Raw genomic sequence first — 19,256 nt, 5'->3', positions numbered from 1 at the left:
ATTTTATTATGAAAGTTTTTCAAAATACAGAAAAGTTGAAGGAATTACATAGTGAACACTCACAGGCCCACTAGTTTGACTGTACAGGTATTAACATTGTATTTACTTTATTACATGTCTATTATTTTAGCCATCTACCAATCTAATGAATTTTTTTTTTGGCGTTACTAGGGGTTGAACTACCATTTGAGCCATGCCTTCAGCCTCGAGTTTGCTAGGCAGGCGCTCTACCACTCGAGCTACTCTGCCAGCCCGCAATGATTTTTTTTTTAATACTTTCTAAAGTAAGTTGCAAACATCACTACACATCACACCTCAAGAGTTTGGCATGAGGTACTGCCAAACTCCAGTACTGCCAAAAAACAAAACTAGAGTTCATTATTTGCTTACGTACCCCCCTTTCTGGGGGGCAAAATTTTCATAGTGAAACACACAGGTACCATGGATGAGTACCAGGATCTTGTTCATATTAGGCAAATACTCTACCACTGAGCTACATCCCCAGTCCACAACAAACCTTCTTAAAGCTAAATAGTGACTGACATCCTTATTTTTTCATAAAGTGGTTATAAGGATGTAGTCAGACTTTCATATTAGAAAAATACTTTTCTTTTTTTTTGTTGGGGGGGGCGGCTTACTGAGGATTGATTTTAGGGCTCTTGCTTGCAAGGCAAGCATTCTACCACTTGAGCCATGCTCCCAACCGTTTTTTTAATTTTCTTTTTTGAGAAGGATCTTGCTGACTGCCTGGGCTAGCCTTCTCTTGTTTCTGACACCTGAGTAGCTGGGATTACAAGTATACACTACCACACTTGGCTGGAAAAATACTTTTGGTGCCTGGAGTGTGGATGTGGAAGGAAATTAGAAGAGTCCAGATGGGAGGTAGCAGAATGAGTGGCTGATGAGGCTGCCCCAGGGCACAGGCCTCAGGGAATGCAAGGTAGACAAAAGAGTCAGGGAAAAAAGCAAAAGAGAGGAGGAAGTCACATCAATCGAGCATCTAGTGTACCAGACATTTTGCTGGGCACTTTATACATGTCATCTCAGAGATGCTCAAAACAACCCAAAGAGACAGGATGGCAGTGGCTCACATCTGTAATCCTAGCTACTCAGGAGGCAGAGATCAGGAGGATTGGGTTCAAAGCCAGCCTGGGCAAATAGTTTGCAAGACCCTATCTTGAAAACATCCAACACAAAAAAAGGGCTGGTGGAGTGGCTCAAAGTGTAGGCCCTGAGTTCAAACCCCAGTACTGGAAAAAAAACCCAGAAAGTGATAATCATCTCCATTTTACAAATGAAAAACATAAGCTTCCCTCCTTCTCAAACTTGGCATCCTAGCAATGGGGATTATTAATATGGTTTCGTGTATGTTCTGTACTTTTCTCACACACCTTCACCTTTACCTCTCTACCTGAGACCTAGCACCTCCCTGAGGAAACCTTCCTTAAAAAGCCCCACCCAAACTTCAGGCTAGAGCAGGCCTCCTCTTGTCTCCTCAGCCATATTTTCACCTGGTCTCAGCACTGATACCTCTGTATTGTCCTTCCGTCTTCTCTACTAGACCTTGAGCTCCTTGAAAGCAGGGTCTTCTCTGAGCCCCAAGTTCCTAGTACAGGTCTGGAAGGTATTAGTAATTGTTGAATAAGCAAATCCAGACAAGTTAAGTGACTTGTCCAAAGTCACTTGACAAGTTAAGAAGCAGAGGGTCAGCTTTGGTCTAACTCCAGGACACCTGCTCTTTACCACTCCAGTTGCCTTTTGTTGGCCTGCCTAACCCAACATTTTTCTTTTTTCTCCCACAAGGACTGAGGAGGAGAAGAAAGACTGGGTCCAGGTAACATCCAAGAAGGCTTTGTGGTAGGGTGCTGGAAGAGTATTAACAGGTCTCTTAGGGGTTGATGGACTCGCTCCCCTAACTCCTATCTGACCAGAATGGGTCTAGATACCTGCCTTCTGATGAACTTTACCAACCCCATCTTATAGATAAGCAAACTGAGGTCCAGAGGCTAAATAGAAATTCACAAATTCTTCTTTTAGAAACCTGGTTCCTCAGAGTAAGCCAAGATCTATAAAACCTTAAGCCCACATAGTGGCCTTCCCAAGACTGTCTGAGGTTTTTCAGTCATCACTCCCCTTCCGTCCCTCATTTTACAATTACAAGACTGAGACCTGGATGGGAGCGGGATTTGCTCAAGGTCATACGTTCGGCAGGGCAGAACTGGGCCTAACACTCAAGTTTTTTGACTACAGGATAAGGCATAGGAAGGTGAGGTAAGGGTGGAGATGGGTGGCTTGTGGGGTGATCTGACCTTCATTTCTTACACCTCCCCACCAGGCTATCAACTCCACCCTTCTGAAGCATGAACAAACTCTGGAAACCTTCAAACTGTTGAACTCAACAAACAGGGAAGATGAAGACACCCCCCCCAACTCTCCAGTAAGAGTCCCCACTCTCTCTCCCTTCGCTGGACCCCCTTCCCAGCTTCCACGTTTCCACCTTCCCTTGAGATGATCCTCTCTCCTTCTCAGAAAGTAGACTAGAGAGGTAATTCATGCCCTCAGAAGGGCAGTCTTCTGTTGGTAGGAATGCAGAGAAGTCACTGGGGAAACTGAGGCCAAGAAAGTAAAAGTGACTTGTCTTTAATAGCACAGTGAGATAGGAGCTGAAAAGGCAGAAGGTCTTCTGAATGTGTCTGCTGCCCCCCACCACCCATGATGATTGAAGCCTTGGGGCAGAGGCAAGGGCTGGCTAGACTGGGCAGAAGCCCTGTTTCTGACCTTGGACCTGGCCCTCCCCGTAGAATGTGGATCTTGGGAAGAGGGCACCTACGCCCATCCGGGAAAAGGAAGTCACCATGTGCATGCGCTGCCAGGAGCCTTTCAACTCCATCACCAAACGCAGGCACCACTGCAAGGCCTGTGGGCATGTGAGTGTTGAGAGGCAGGGGCTAAGGAGGGGTCAGGCTGACAGCACAGAGGCCTACTTCCGAGTGGGTACCCTCCAAGAGGGGGGAGGCTGCTGTGGTTGTTGGTATACTGAAGGGGAAGGACCATTAGAATCAGGCTGCTCTTGCCCACTTGCCACACCAGGTGGTTTGTGGGAAGTGTTCTGAGTTCCGGGCCCGCCTCATCTATGACAACAACCGCTCCAACCGTGTGTGTACTGATTGCTACGTGGCCTTGCATGGGGTACCCGGAAGCAGTTCAGCCTGCAGCCAGCATACACCCCAGCGCAGGAGGTCCATCCTGGAGGTAAGAGCCAGGCCCCTGACTAACTATCCCACAAGTGGGCCCCAGCCACCTACATAGTGATAGAGGAGGCCTGGCATCTCTGAAATACTAGGGTGTGCTGTATGTACCCACTGATCAAGTGACCCAGGTGTGAAGCGAGTGAGTGTAAGTGCTTCACACATTTAATCTTCACAGTAACTAATCTACCCACACTCTTATCCTTAGTTTACAAATAAGGAAACTGAGGCACAGAGAGATTATTTGGATTTTACACAGCCAATGACTGGCAAAGCTAGTTTGATTCCTTTTGGTTTTTGAAACAGGGTCTTGCTGTGTTGCCCAGGCTGTCCTCAAACTGCTGGGTCCAAGCAATCCTCCTGCTTCAGCCTTCTGAGTAGCTGGGACTATAGGCAGAGCTAGGATTTTTTTTTTAATTAACAAATTGCCTTTTCTTATTACAAAGTAGGATAAGTAGGACAACATAAGCAAATATAAAATACTATATTCCTTCGACCCAGAAGTTACCACTGTTAACACTTATCCTATCTCTCTAGGCCAGTGCACATACATACATTTTGGCATTTGTTTTTTAAGCAAATAGAGTCATTTATTTAACACTTAAGAGGGCTCACTCTTGCCAGGAACTATTCTAAATGCTTTGCATATGTTAGTTCATTTAATCCTCACAACAGCCCTCTGTGTTCTCCTTCCAAGTCCGTGCATTTTCATCTAGAGCTGGGATTCTAAGCCAGACTGCTTAACCACCCACCCACCCACCCCCTTAACCACAATGCTAGATTGCCTCTCAGTGGACTGTAGGCAACAGATGTGTGATGAAAGATGAAAAAAAAAGGTGAAACGTGAATGCATGAATGACTTGAGGAATAAATAGACTGATGCCCCTGTTGAGATCAGCACACACCTTCTCTGGCTCTCAGAGGTAATAGCCATGGCCTGAGTCAGGCAGACAAGCCTGACTTTGAATGCTACCTGACTCACTAGGTGGCAACAGCCAAATCACTGCTGCCACCTGAACTTCCCTGTGTCTGAGACATGGGGAGAGCAATCCACACAAAAGGGAGCTGTTTAAGCCAAGAGAAGCCAACCAAGCTAGACCTTTTGTCAACATTGACATCCTCCAGCCGGGCACTGGTGGCTCATGCCTGTAATCCTAGCTATTCAGGAGGCAGAGATCAGGAGGATCGCAGTTCAAAGCCAGCCTGGCAAGTAGTTCACAAGACCCCATCTTGAAAAAAACCGTTTACAGAAAAGGGCTGGTGGAGTGGCTCAAGGTGTATGCCCTGAGTTCAAACCCCATACTGCCAAAAAAAAAATTGACATCTTCCATGTCTCTGGTCACAGAAACAGGCCTCAGTGGCTGCTGAGAACAGCGTCATCTGCAGCTTCCTGCACTACATGGAGAAGGGTGGGAAAGGATGGCACAAGGCATGGTTCGTGGTCCCGGAGAATGAACCCTTGGTGCTGTACATCTATGGAGCCCCTCAGGTGTGCATTCTACTTTTTGGGTGGCTGAAAAGCCACCTGGCCAACCCAGGCTTGCCCCTCTTCCCTCCAGTCCTTGTCCTCTCCTTGGCCTTGGGGGGATGGGATGATACTAGAAACCAGAACCCCAAGCCTTTTGACAAAGTCTGGCTAGAGACAAGGAGAGATTGTGGACCAAGGCATGGAGGGAAAACACGGGAGGTCAGGAATCTGGCTTTCTGGAGCAAATAGGAGACAGGGACTGATAGGTCTGATTTGGAGTAGGAAAAAACATGCAGATAGGGACCAGAGCCTAGACAAAGGCCTGAAACCATCATGCTAAAGAGACTAGACTAGCAGGTTTTAGGTGTAAGAGGAGACAGGTGTTTGAACCAGCCTGCATTCTGGTCCCAGTTCAAACATTTTCCTGTTGATTACAACAAAGACAAGGAAAGTTCTTGAGCAAGGGAAGGAAAAGATGGGAGCAGATGCCAAGCCAGTTAGAAGCTGGGGGGAAGGCCTAGCCTCCAGGTGACCCCAACTTTGTCCTTCCTCCTCAGGATGTGAAAGCCCAGCGCAGCCTGCCCCTCATAGGCTTTGAGGTGGGGCCTCCTGAGGCAGGGGAGAGGCCTGACAGAAGGCACGTCTTCAAGATCACTCAGAGCCACCTAAGCTGGTACTTCAGCCCGGAGACAGAGGAACTCCAGCGGCGCTGGATGGCTGTGCTAGGCCGAGCAGGCCGTGGGGACACGTTCTGCCCAGGGCCCACACTGTCTGAGGACAGGGAAATGGAGGAGGCACCAGTGGCAGCTTCAGGAGCCACTGCTGAGCCCCCAGAAGCTCCCCAGACCCGAGACAAGACCTAGAGGGTTTGGGGTAACTGGGAGCCCCAGCCCCACACTCTAGCTGCCCTTATCTGATTGGGGGCTCCAGCCCCCTCCTCCAAGCTCAGTCAATACTTGAACTCCCATCACGGGCACTTTCAATCCCGAATGCTGGGTCTTGGGTTTTTTAATTCATCTTTTCACAAAACGTGGGCTTTTAAAAAATTATTCCTACAGTGATGTTAATTTTTTTTTAAATCCCTGTCCCCAGGGAGGGTGGGAGGTAGTGCTAGACTGACCTGAATTAGGCCATCTCCCCCTCCCCCATTGATACCCCACAGATCCTGCCTCCACCCAATTCCAGAAGCACCGGAGGCAGGAGACCTGGATTCAAGTGCCAGCTTTGTCATTGACCCTGGGGCCCCAACACCACCCCTGCAGTCTCTCCAGCCAGTGTCTTCATGTGTACTCCATGTGGGGTGGTCACTAGATCCCTCCTGCCTCTCCCACAGCTTATAGCTTCTCCCCGGCTCCAAGGCTACCCAGTATTTTATCGTCCAGACCCATGGCAGGGCCACCGGGCAGGACAGGGGAACAGGAGGGAAGACAATGAATACTCTTTGTTTTGTTTTTTAAAGAAAAATACAGTTTATTTCAGGCTTACAGTAACTTTCAGAACACTGCTGTGATCTCTTCGTCCATCTGTTTGTTTGTCCGAAGTACCAGGCTACTAGGGTGGGTCGAGGATCCGCTCCCTTGCTGAACTCTGAAGCTCTGCTCCCAGAAGCCTGATTCCAGGTCAAGCCACAGATTAAACAAGAAGGTATTATTTATTAAGGTCTTAAGTCTTATCCCTGGACTTAAAAGGGATGGGAAAGTGAAGAGGTTGGAGAAAACAGAAAATAGCCCAACTCTCCCAACCTCACCTCATAGCAGGTCTTAGAATTCCTGAGGGAACTCAGGGCGGGAGGCTGGGCTGCAGTAAAGGAGTGGAGCATTCCTGGGAGGTCCCAAGATGCTCTATGTGGGGTTGGGGAGTAGGGGAGAAGCAACAGAGCTACTTCCCTTCACATCTTCAACTACTCTCTCTTCTGTCTGCATGTTCACCTCACCATTCCTGACCAAGCCAGCACCCTACAGCTGTGTGCTAGTCCTCTCCACAAATCAATCTGCCCACTGTCCACCAGTCTAGCTCCTCCTTCAAACGAACACACACACACACACACACACACACCTACCTCTCTTTACATTGACTGCACCCAAGAGTCGACACACACACACACACACACACACACACACACACACACACACACCTACCTCTCTTTACATTGACTGCACCCAAGAGTCGCTATGCTGGGGAACCCAGCCTCATCGCTCAGGTGATACCTTAAGGCTCAAGGGGTAAGGTGGAGTAGGTCACATCACCCCACAGCCAAGTACCTTAGGGCTTTTCTTCCCCTGGAGAGAGCTGGACAGCAAAGCAGGGAAGAGGGTGGGGATAGAGTAACCAATCCAGAGGTCTACAGCCCCCCAAAAACGTTCCTACAAATAAGTCTCAGAACGCCTAACAAGGGTCCAAACCATTTCCAGCCCCACTCATTTCTTCCTCCGGACAATGGTCCAACCATCTTCCACTATATCCTCTTCTTTAATAGTCTGGGTATTTGGTTCAGATGGTTCAGGCTGAGAGCAGACCCCAGCTGTAGCAGCCCCATCAGTCGTATCTGTGACCTGGAGGGGAAATACAGGAGAAAGCACTAAATACATGAGCCACTGGAGACCCAAGCTCTACTCCCAACTTTCCCAGGATTGGCTGTGTGAGCTACCCCTACCACCACCACCACCACCATCATCACTACCCTGTGAATCTAGCTGCTCTCTCAGAAAACTGAAAACATCTGTATCCCCTCCACCCAAGAGGCACCCCCTTTACCTCCATCTCTTCCACGCTGTCCACATCATCTTCATGCTCATCGGTCTCTCTGACTCCCCTATGTGCAGTGGCTGTGACTTTGTACTTTTTTTGGGTGATGTGAGAGGCCATCTCCCTCAGAGCAGCCTCATCACCCCTCTGAAAATGGTGGAACATGGTCTGCAGCTGCTGGCTCACCTAACAAGAAAGCATTCAAGCAGCGTGGATTTTCCAGAGAATCTATTTCACAACCAACCCAAATATACAAACAAGAGTAGGGAAGGGGATGGGAGTTTCCAGAAGAGAATGGAGTTTTTTCTCCCCTAAGAAATTCGCAGGACACTGGTAGCTCACACCTATAATCCTAGCTACTCAGGAGGCAGAGATCAGGAGGATCACAGTTCGAAGCCAGCCTGGGATAATGGTTCTGTGAGACCCTATCTCTAAAAACCCTTCACAAAAAAGGGCTGGTGGAGTGGCTCAAGGTGTAGGCCCTGAGTTCAAACCCCAGTACTGAAAAGAAAAGAAAAAAAGAGAAATTCACCAATGAAGCAACCACACCGGAAGGGTTCAGTTGAGGGTATGAAGCATTGAAGGAAGGCCTCCTAGCAGGGAAGGCACTAGAACTAAAAGGCAGAAGATGCAAAAGGGAAGGCAGTCTCACCAGGGGGAGTAATGTTAACCAAATAGGGATAGAAATCAACCTGGCTCAGCCTAACCTTGTGATGGGAATAAGGAATGATATATGGAGAGACTACAAGAAAGGTAAGGTTTGGCAAGGCCCAAAAAGACTACAGAGTTTTTCCTCAGCAATAGGGAGTCTTGGAAGTGTCTTATGTATAAGCCAAGAGAAGAATGGTTACAGCCAAGAGTCTTGATCCAAAACCAACAGTCGGTAGCAGACTACAGGCAAGGAGATGGCAGCCATGTCCATGATAAGCTCACCTGGGGCAGGCTCCCATCCTCCACAACCGTGTCAAACTCATTGGTCATCAGCTCTCCAAGGAAATCTTCCACTTCATCTAGCTGCAAGTCAGCTGAGTAGGAAAGGACAGGGCCCTTTGGTCAAAGACCAGCCAACTTCATCACTCCTGCCCACTACTCTCCAATACCCTTTGGTGGGTCTGCGTCTGGTTGGTGGGGAAAAGCTCATGCAGTGAGCATTTGTGCACTAAAATGCTCTTTTATCTGCCCTATTTTAACTCCCTCCCCTCTACATGACTTTGAGCAAGCAACTTACTCCTCAGAGAACCTCAGTTTTCTCATCTGTAAAGTGAGGCTACGAGTGGGCTCATTAAAGGTCCCCATTATAAGGAGTCACCTAATACAATGCCTGGCACAGGGGAGATCCCTAATCCACCACTTAGGCGCTGAAAAGTTCTAAAATATTGAGACCCTTCACAACTGGACTCCACTCATGCAAGGAGGCCATAGACCAATGGGCAATAAGTGGATGTGGGTCAGGCACTGGTGACATGCCTATAATCCTAGCTACTCAGGAGGCAGAGATCAGGAGGACTTCAGTTCAAAGCCAGCCTGGGAAAACAGTCCACGAGACCCTATCTCAAAAAACCCATCACAAAAAAATGGCTGGTGGAGTGACTCAAAATATAGGCTGTGAGTTCAAATTCCCAGTACCACAAAAAAAAGTGGATGTTGTACTTTCGATGAGGAAATCATCACAGTATTGACACCAACCTCCTACTCTGGCCAAGCCCTGCTCTCTGGGCTTCAGTTTTCTTCCAGGCCCACACTCTACATTTTCTGAATTATTCTTTAACTCTTCTCTCTGTATATGTTCTCCCTTGGACAGCTCATCCACCTCCTTGCTTTTCCCTATCACTCAAATCTAATATGACCTGAATCTGTCTCCACCTCAGACTATGTGTGTGCCTACATGTTTGACAGGTGACTCAAGCCCCTAAGTCTCCCGTACCCAGACTCTGACTCCATGTTACCCTCCAAACCTGTATCTCATCCTCCATGGTTACTCTAATCCATGAAATCACCTTATCCGCCTACCACTCAAACCAGAAACCTGCCTCTTTTCCCCTCCCTCCTCTACAGCTAAGCACTCAATGCCCTAACCACCCCTTTCTTTCCCACGACTACTGACATTGCTTTACTTCAGGCCCCATCATTTTCTAGACCAAAATGGCCTTCTCCCGACTCTTTCCCTGTCTACTCCATGATTACTTTCTGAACTTTCTAGCCAGCAAATCCCATCCTATTACTCACCTTAGAACCTGCCCATGAATTTTTATCACCTACTGGAATGTTTCATAGTTTGCCTTTGGGAAACATCTGTTCTACTGAGTTTTAAGGGAAGCGATCTATAGAAAGGTAATGAAAAACAAAGGCAAACAGGTTCTTTCTAGTGGTTCTTATCTTATACATGCCTTGAATATGTTAATGAGTGTTATGACTCTTCAGTGGAAGAAGAAAAGAGCTTACATAATTTGACTGAACATCAAACTGAATAAGTCTTCCATAGCATACATTTTGGCAAAGGCACATAAGACCTTCCATATCTTACCCTCAAAGTGTCTCCCTGCCCCCCCTACATTCTCTACCACTTCTCCACTCTCCCCACCCTCACTACAATAGAACCCTCTGCCACATTCCAAACACTTTCCAAAATCTTCTCTGCCACATTCCAAACTCTTTCCAAAATCTCTCTGCCACATTCCAAAATCTTTTCATAGCAGAGACTCAGGAGTGTTGCTTTCTCTGCCTCCCCCCCCCCACCACTCAGCTAACTCCCTTTCATCACTTAAGCCCCAGGGCAATTACCACAGGAGCTGAGACCTCCTCCCCAGGCTTATTTTACTTCAAGAACCCTAAGTTCCTTTTTATCACAACACTATCTGCAGTTTTGTATCTGTCCATTCATTTGTCTCAATATCTCACAAGATAGTAAACTTTCCTGATATGACTTGGCCTGATAGCAAGTCCAAAGGTAGAAAATGAAGTCTTTTATAAAAGTCACAGCATTGACTATGCCCTTTACTGGGCCCCTTGATCTTGTACAATCCTCAAGACAGCCTAAGGTATCCAAGTTCCCACATGTGGTTACCAAGCACTTGAAATGTGGCTAGGTCATGGACTGGGAGTGTGGTTCAAGTGGTAGAGAATTAAGCCAGACGCCCTTAATTCAAGTCCCAGTACCAGAAAAAGAGGACAGAAAAGAGGCTAGGCTAAACTGAAATGTACTAAAACAATAAATTACTGTATTTTGAAAACTTAAATCTTTTAACATCTCTTTTAGATGTAAAATATTTATATTTCTGACATGTTGAACATTTTGGATGTGAGTTGGACAACATATCATTAGTTGTATATGCTTCTTTTTAATTTTATTAAAGATGGTTGCTACCTTTTTTCTGTGGTGCTGGAGATCGAACCCAGGGCCCTAAGCATTCTAGGAAAAAATGTTCTACCACAAAACTACAGTCCTAGCCCACCAAAACCAATTTTTTTTGTGGTACTGGTGTTTGAACTGGGGGCATCAAGTTTGCGGCGCTCTACCACTTGAGCCACACCTCCAGTCCATTTTATTCTGATTATTTTGGAGATTTGGTGGGGGGGGGGGTGTCTCTCGAACTATTTGCCCGGGCTGGCCTCAAAACGTGATCCTCCTGATCTCAGCGTCCTAAGTGGTGGGATTACAGAGATGAGCCACTAGAGCTCGGCTTAGCCCAACAATTTTTAAGTTACTTGTTATGACTCACGTAATTCTGGGGTAGATGCTGTCATACCCATTTTAGGAACTAGGAAACTGAGTCTCAGGAAGATAAAATGCCTTGTCTAGGGTAACAGCATGATTCAGTGACACAGACCATAAAGCACTCGAACCCAGGATCCTGACTCCAAAGCCTGAACTAGATCCACCTCTCTTTTAGGTAGCAACCGATAATTGCTTAATAAGTGCGGGCTCGCTGGCAGAGTGGCTCAAGCGGTAGAGGTAGCAAGCGTGAGGTCCTGAGTTCAAACGCAGTATCGCCCCCCGTTCCCCGCCCCTCAAAAAAAAAAACAGAGAAAAAGTGCGGGCTTCCTCTCCACGCTGCGACTCACACTTACCATTTGAGATGAAGTAATCTACTACTGCACCCCCTAGCCACTCGGCCTTCTCCTGGCTGTGCACTCCCCCGAAACCATTCTCCACCGCGATCTGCGAACACAGGCCCAAGCCCACCATGTCAGCTTGGGAAGCGGCCGAGGGTGGCCCAGTAGTCCGCCGCCTACACCGCCCAGCCAAGACTCAGGAGCCTCGCTCGGCCAACTCCTTTTTTGTCCTGGCCCTTAATCCTTGTCCCGTGGCCTCGCTCACCTGTAAAGCGGGCCAGGCGTCTAGCGCTGCGTGGACGCCAACGCTAAAGAGAGCTCGCGCGTCTTCCCCGGCACCCGCCATCATCCGATCGAGAACACGTGAAGGCCGCGCGGCCCAATCCCTCCGCAGCCTGCTCCAGACAAAACGAGCCGAATGCCGAGTCAAGAACGCAGACGCGCCTTTCCACCGAGGTCCGCGGAAGAGCCAGGTGCAGATAGACTAGACCAATAGAAAAGTTCGTGGGACATTGGGGCGTGGCTCGAGCGAGCGCGTCCGCGTAGCAAGCGAGACGGCCTGCGTTCAAGCCCCATACCGCGAAAAAGAAAGAAAAAAAGGGCTCTTTTTAAATTCTCTTTGGAAAAATTTTTAAAAAATGTATATTTGATCAGTGCACAGAACTCTACATGCATTATATCAGACACATGAATTAATGTGTAATAATTTAGCAATAATACACCATAAAATATCTCATAATTACTTTTTCTGCTCTCTGGCCGTATCGTTTGTAAATAAATGCTAACTATATGAGTATTAAAACAAAAAAAGAGGGCTGGTGGAATGGCTTAACTGATAGAGCACCTGCCTAGCAAGCATGAGGCCCTGAGTTCAAACCTCAGTACCACCAAAAAAAAAAAAAAAAGCCCTTTGACGTGAAAGATAACACCACCACGCTTACTCACCTGTAATAATTAAATCACAGGATGCCAACCGTGCGGGATGTGTGAGACCTTGACTTCCATATTTGTGTACTTGCTGTGCAAAATAGATGTGGGGAGCTTACTACAGATACAGACCCTAGGCTCTGGGGCAGAGGACTCAGGAAGCACAGCCTAAAAATTCTGCATTTTCTTTTTCTTTCTTTTTTTTTTAATGAAAGTCGGAAGGATTTATTTTATTTATTTATTTATTTTATTATTCATATGTGCATACAATGCTTGGGTCATTTCTCCCCCCTGCCCCCACCCCCTCCCTTACCACCCACCCCCACCTCCTCCCTCTCCCCCCCCAATACCCGGCAGAAACTATTTTGCCCTTATCTCTAAAAATTCTGCATTTTCAACAGCTTCCTAGCATGTTTAGAACACTGCAAACAAAAATAGCAGAATACAAGTTTTTGAGATGGGGGCTCCCAGCTAGCCCAGGCTGACCTTGAACTCATGATCCTCCTGCCTCAGCCTCCTGAGTGCTATGTTTATGGGCCTTTGCCACCACAATAAGCGCAGCACTCACATTTTTCTGAAGTACACAAGAACATTCTCCAGGATATACTAATAGTAGTCCATAAAGCAGGCCTCAATGGATTTTAAAGGATTGCAGGCTGGAGATGCAGCTCCGTGGTAAAGCACTTGCCTAGCATGCTGGAGCCCTGGGTTTCCTCCCCAACACAACAAAAGAAAAGATTGAAATAATACAATTTCCTGAAATTAGAAATCAATAACAAAAAGAAGCTTGTGAAATTCACAAGCACATGGAAATTTACACACTCCATAATAATGAATGGGTCAAAGAAAAAACTCACAGGGGAAATTGGAAAACATTTGGAAATGAATGAAAACAAAAACACAGCATACCAAAAATTATTAGACGCAGCTGAAGAAACATTTAGAGGGAAAAATTTAGCTTAAAACTTAAAAAATTTTAACTGTAAATATTTAAAAATCAAAGAGGTCTCAAATTAATAACCTAAGTGTCCACCTTAGGAAAGTAAGAAAGAAAAGCAAAGTAATCCCAAAGCAAGCTTACGAAAGGATTTAATAAAGAAAAAAACAGGAATAAATGAAACAGAGACTAGAAAGGCAATGGAGAAAATTACTGAAGCCAAAAGTCAGTTATTTGAGAAGATCAACAAACTTACAAACCATTAGCTAGACTGACTAAGAAAAATAGAAAGACTCAAATTACTGAAATCACTAGTAATCAGTCAAAAGACACTGCAGGACTGGCAGAGTGTCTATCTACCTAGCAAGTTTGAGGCCCTGAGTTCAAACCCCTGTGCTGCCAAAAAAACCCTGCAAATACCATTTATAGGAAATGTACACAATAGGCACACCTGTACAGACAGAAAACAGATGTGTGGTTGTCCCTGGCATAGCAGGAGGTTAGGGTGTGACTCCTAATGGGTTCAGGGGCCATGCCCCCAGCCCTAGTCGGAGTTTCTTTTGGGGGGGTAATGAAAATGTTCTAAAATTAGATATGGTAATGGTTACTGTTATGCTAAATTGTGTGCTCTCCCCACTTAAAGCTCATACATGAAAGCCTAACGCCCAGTACCTCAGAATCTGACTGCATTTGGGTAGGGCCACATGGAAGTAATAAAAGTGAAATAAAGTCATATGAGTAGGCTATAATCCAATAGATTTATATCCTTAGAAAGAATAGGTGAGAGAGAGAGAGAGAGAGAGAACAGGTAGGAGTATTCACAGAGAGACAACCATGGGAGCACACAGCAAGTCTAAATGAAAAACACCAAGAAGAAAATCAGAAGAAACCAATCCTTGATCTCAAACCTCTAGCCTCTAGAACTGTGAGAAAATACACTTTTGTTTTATAAGCCAATCTGTCCTATTTTGTTATGGCAGCCCCAGCAAACTAATCCAACCTAATACTGTTTTTGGTTTTGTTTGTTTTTTGGTTTGGTTTTGTTACATGCCAGTGTCAAGGGTCTTTGCCTTCACAAGCCAGAGAACTGGCTAGTGAGGCAGGTGATTGATGAGGCAAAGCCGGTATAGGAAGTAGGATTTATTAGAGAGAAAGGAAAGGCTACAGCTAGAGCAAACAGCGGAGCCCGGAAACCAGTAGCTCACTGCTCAGGTGAAGGCAGGGATTTTTATGGATGTTTTGGCTATGGGTTTAGGTAAGAGTTAGGTGGGCTCTTTCATTGGCCATGGATTCGCAGGCTTTCTTAGATGAGCTGGTCTGTTTGCCCCTTATAGGGAGGGAAAACAATCTTGAGAGCATTTTGCTCATCAGCCCTGTGGCAGATCTATCAGAACCTGTATCTCCTCTTCAGGGTGCAGAAATGCAGTTTTACAACTCCTTCTCAGGAAGCAGGAGTGTAGTGCTCTCCATGGGGGGATGGGATACTCACTCATCTGCCCTAAGTCTTCAGACCCAATAGTTTGTTTTTGTTTTGTTTTGTTTTTTCTTTTGCAGCAGTACTGGGGTTTGAACTCAGGGCTTCACACTTGCAAGGGAGGCATTCTACATCTTCAGCCACACCTCCAACCCAGTAGTATGTGTTTAGTAATGTAAACATACTAAAAACTGTTCAAAGAAGAAGCCAGTCTTGGCTTTCAAAATGTTTGTGGAATTTTTCAGTTTTTAAAGATTTTTGCTGGGTGTGGTGTTGCATGCCTGCCATCCCAGCACTGCGAAGTCTGAGACAGGAGGATCTTGAGGTCCAGACTGCCTGGGCTCCATAGGGAAAACTTGTTTCAAAAACTGTTCAAAATGTACACCTCGGCATGTAAACAATATCTCAATAAATTTCTTTTTAGAAGAATATCTTAGAGTATCCTGGGTGATTTCCCTCACACACCAAAGATCACAAACTGGTCATGCTAACAAACAGTACTGTCACTTCCATGCCTGGACCTGTGCTAAACCTTCTGGGGCATGGAGTTTGGCCCGGATGCTAGAGAACCTTGTGATCTGGCATACAGAATTGTCCAAGGACCACAGACTACGATTGGTGTCCAGAGTGAGTCTAGACCTGATTCAGTAATAATTTTACAAGCCTTCTTTTTTTAAAAAACAGACTAGGGTTGGGATGTTTAGCTCAGTCGTAGAGGACTTGAGTTTGATCCCAGCACCTCAAAAGTTCTAAAAAGGACAAAATTAAGTATGAGAGTATTTCTTTAGAATTATTAGAGAAGTCACAAATTTTACAAATTCATTTTTTGGTGCTGAGGATTGAACCCAGGGCCTCAAGCATGCTAAGCTCCCACTCTATCACTGAGTCATACCTCCATCCCTCAGTTACAATTTTTTGGGATGTGGAGGTTGAGACAGGTTCTCAAATATACAGCTTAGGCAGACCTTGAACTCTATGTAGCCCAGGCTAGCCTTGAACTCTCCCTTCTCCTGCCTCAGCCTCCCAAGTGCTGGGATAATACCAGCACAAATTTTTAAAAACTGGCAAATCAAGAAAATTTTTTTTGTTTTTTTATTTTTATTTTTTCAGAAAAATAAAATATTTCAATTAATTGCCTGACTCACCACTCTACCAATTTTTCCTACATTTTGGGGAAATGACATTTTGTCAAAGCACTTTAACATCCTTTTTTTTTGTGGTACTGAACTCAGGGCCTTCACTTTGAGCCAGTCCACCAGCCCTATTATTGTGAAGTGTTTTTTTCAAGATATGGTCTCATGGAACTATTTACCCAGGCCAGCTTCAAACCACGATTCTCCTGATCTCTGCATCCTGAGTAGCTGAGATTATGGGCGTAAGCTACCAGTGCCCAGCTCAATATCTTCTTTATATGAAAATTATTTATGATAATTATTTCACTTTTTTAGAGAGAATACAAAGAATTCAGTTGATTTTAATTCAATTTGGTTGGTCAATTTTTTTTTTAATTTTTGGTAGTCCAGAAAATTTTCAACTTCACAGGGCCAGTTGTGTGGCTCAGGTGGTAGAGCATCTGTCTAGGAAGGCCCCGAGTTCAAACCCCAGTACTGCTGATAGGTAGCAGTTAGACATAACTGGTGGCCATAAGAGGAGACAGGGAAATTATATTACTTTAATAAATATTTAAAGGGCCAGACTCTGACATTAGAACAAGGAGAGCCATAGCAGCTAGCCCCCTCCCATCTTTTGGGTGCTAAAGGAACAGGGAGACAGAGAGGAGCTACCTGCTTCTGCTTTCCTCTTTTATATGTTAGTAAGCTACCAGGATCCTTGGATGGGTAGAGAGTAATGAAAGGGAAATTCTAAAGCATACTTATTGTTTCTGTGATTTGGGTGGGATGTGGGTGTGATTGGGTGTGATTTGGGAAGGTGACCACTACCTGTCGGTCGTCTTGTTGCGGGCCAGGCTGGTGTGAGAGTCCTTGCCTTCACTAGCCAAAGAGTTGGCTCATGAGGCAGCAAATTGACTCATGGGACGACAAGGTCAACACACAAGTAGGATATATTAGAGAGGAAGGTAAAGCCGTCCTTAGAGGTGGACAGGGAGCCCGGAAAATTGGTAGCTCCCTGTCGTTCACAGAGGTGGAGTTTTTATTTGGGTCCTTTTTGTTGGGGAAGGGAGTTAGGAGTCAGGGATGGAGTGGCCTTTTGATATATCTTTGTAGAAACACACTCTGTGGGGGAGGGGAGGTGCAGGAGTCAGGAGTGGAATGGTCTCTTACCATATGTCTACAGGAACATATACACAGTTCTGTGAAATCCTCCTGCTTATCAGCCTTGTGGCATTTTGAGGCATCCCAAGAGGCCATGACTTGTGAAGCCCTTTACAGGATATGGCACCCACGGTGCTCTCATGGGAGATGGGGCACTGGCTCATTTTGTCTTCTGATCCCCTAGACCCAACAATCTCAGACACCCAGACCCATTCATTATCTTTGACCACGTGTATTCCCCCACCTCTCCAATAGAAAACTAAGAGTTGGGGACCACCATTTTGAGTCTTTGCTCCCATTTCCTGCGTGGGGAACAGGAAATGCTTCTCTCTCTTTTCTTCCCCCTGTTCCTCTCCTAATAGACTTTACTGTTACTTTTACTAAATCTTTGTGTCTTGCTTGAATTCTTCTCCTACTGGACACAAGAACCGAGGTAATTTTCAGGATCTTTTTTTTTTTTTCCGGGAGTACTGCCAAAAAAAAAAAAAAACCAAACAAAAAAAGAAAACTTTCAACTTCACAATTCACTATCAGCAATATAAAAAATTTGTGTGGTACTGGGGTTTGAATTCAGGGCCTTTCGCTTGCTAGGCAAGTGCTTTTACCACTTTGAGCAATGTCTCCAGTCCAATAGTAATGTAAATTTTAAGATTGTTATCACATTTAGGAAAATGTCTATATAGTTTCTTTTATGCATGAACTAGAGATTTCAGGGTAGTCTACTTTACCTTGTTCGGTGATAAAGCTTCAGTATTATCTAAGTTGACCATACCCAATAACCAAAGACTTGGAAGTAGCCTATGTAAGCATGGGCCCTGAGGCTAAGACTTTATTAGTTTTATGATAAATTCATCTCTTGGCAATGGTAGAAGAGAAAGGAGCACAGAGGCCTGTGACAATCCAGCAGAGGGTTCCTGACCTAGCCTTGAGGGTTGCAGCAGGCCTTTGGGAGGACATAACATCTGAGGCTGATTGAGCCAATTCTTCAAGTGTTTGTGGAATTTTGCTGAATGATGGGGAGTTTATATGTATGGGGGTAGAAATGTGTTACTAAAAGCAAGAAAGAGCCTTCCCTGAAGAGGAAACGGTGTGTGCAAACACAGAGGTGGAAAAAAGCAGAGTGTGTGACAATAATTGTTATCTTTTCCAGACTGAGAACCTCAGGAGGCAGAGTCTCCCATCCAAATACTAACCAGGCCTGACCCTGCTTAGCTTCCACAATCAGATGAGATCGGTCACATTCAGGGTTCCTTTCTATAGACTCAGCAAACTAGACTGCATTCAGAAAGGCCCAAGTAAAGTTACTCAGATTGCCAGGTCTGGTGGTGCCTGTAATCCCAGCACTCAGGAGGTGAAGGCAGGAGGAGCGCAAGTTCAAGGCCAGCCTGGGCTACATAGCAGGTTCTTGTGTCAAAAAAAACAAAAAGAAAAAAAAAAGATACTGAGATGAAGCACCCCAGCTGGAGTTCCCGGGGCCTGATACAGATAGAGAACAGGCCTGCTAGGTACTTCCACACAAAGGGCTCCGAATGATCCCTGAGAGTTTGAAGTCTAAGCCCGAGACTCCTTTGACACAGAGTTCCCCCTTTTTGTGCCTTGGCAATCTTAGATGCCAGGATAAATATTTGTAAATCCATAAAATAAAATCTAGGATTACAAAGGAAATTAATTATATTAAAACGGTTTAAGGCCAAAGATAGCAGTACACTTGTACTCCCAGCTACTTAGAGGACTGAGACTAGAGGATTACTTGGAAAACCAAGGAAAAACCTGAAGAAACCCTCTAGGTTCTCTTGCTTTTAGTTACTTGCTTTTGATCACCAATTTTAGAGGTCATGTAGCTAAGCAGTCTACTCCCAAACAGCTCTGAAGTATGGGTTACAATGTTAGCCATTGCCTAAATTGTTTTTCAGAAACTTGGAGGCTCCTTGTCTATCACAAACTGATTGAAATTACCCATCCTTCACTGAGGTCTATGTAAGTGACTCATGGGTGACACTTTGACATCAAAGGGCTAAAAATCTCTCTCGGGACACATTAATGCCACCATTTCCTTTCTTTGTTCTTTTCTTTTTCTTTCATTCATTTATTCTTTCTTTCTTTTTTTGCGATATTGGGGTTTGAACTCAGG

The 19,256-nt window shown here is 45.5% G+C and overlaps 2 protein-coding genes and 1 non-coding gene across 5 annotated transcripts in view; 2 read left to right on the top strand and 1 right to left on the bottom strand.

Annotated features, from left to right (window-relative positions):
* Window positions 1-6,215, top strand: part of Fgd1 (FYVE, RhoGEF and PH domain containing 1) — a 40,685-nt gene extending 34,470 nt beyond the window's left edge. For both annotated transcript variants that reach the window (XM_074064328.1, XM_074064327.1), the window contains 6 exons: window positions 1,804-1,834; window positions 2,336-2,437; window positions 2,802-2,927; window positions 3,091-3,252; window positions 4,594-4,737; window positions 5,274-6,215. In XM_074064328.1, the coding sequence (XP_073920429.1) occupies window positions 1,804-1,834; window positions 2,336-2,437; window positions 2,802-2,927; window positions 3,091-3,252; window positions 4,594-4,737; window positions 5,274-5,579 (871 nt within the window). In that variant the 3' untranslated portion in view covers window positions 5,580-6,215. The remainder of the gene's footprint in view (window positions 1-1,803; window positions 1,835-2,335; window positions 2,438-2,801; window positions 2,928-3,090; window positions 3,253-4,593; window positions 4,738-5,273) is intronic.
* Window positions 6,189-11,937, bottom strand: Tsr2 (TSR2 ribosome maturation factor). 2 transcript variants are annotated; one of them, XM_074064329.1, is made up of 6 exons: window positions 11,780-11,937; window positions 11,530-11,620; window positions 8,395-8,486; window positions 7,471-7,647; window positions 7,119-7,268; window positions 6,192-6,325 (listed from the first exon to the last, which is right to left on the bottom strand). In XM_074064329.1, exons 1-5 carry the CDS (start codon window positions 11,861-11,863, stop codon window positions 7,134-7,136), a joined length of 579 nt encoding a protein of 192 aa, XP_073920430.1. In that variant the 5' UTR covers window positions 11,864-11,937; the 3' UTR covers window positions 6,192-6,325; window positions 7,119-7,133. The 2 variants fall into 2 exon arrangements, with proteins under 2 accessions (XP_020041532.2, XP_073920430.1); XM_020185943.2 differs by having other exon boundaries at window positions 6,189-7,268.
* Window positions 11,938-12,331: 394 nt separating this feature from the next.
* Trnaa-agc (transfer RNA alanine (anticodon AGC)) lies at window positions 12,332-12,404 on the top strand. The gene has a single exon. It is a non-coding gene; the product is annotated as a tRNA-Ala (tRNA).
* The last annotated feature ends 6,852 nt before the right edge of the window (window positions 12,405-19,256 follow it).

The sequence above is a fragment of the Castor canadensis genome, chromosome X (assembly GCF_047511655.1).
Source record: "Castor canadensis chromosome X, mCasCan1.hap1v2, whole genome shotgun sequence".
In the NCBI taxonomy this organism is placed as follows: Eukaryota; Metazoa; Chordata; class Mammalia; order Rodentia; family Castoridae; genus Castor; species Castor canadensis.
Note: the sequence above shows the minus strand (reverse complement) of the source record. Positions and strands in the feature narration are given on the sequence as shown.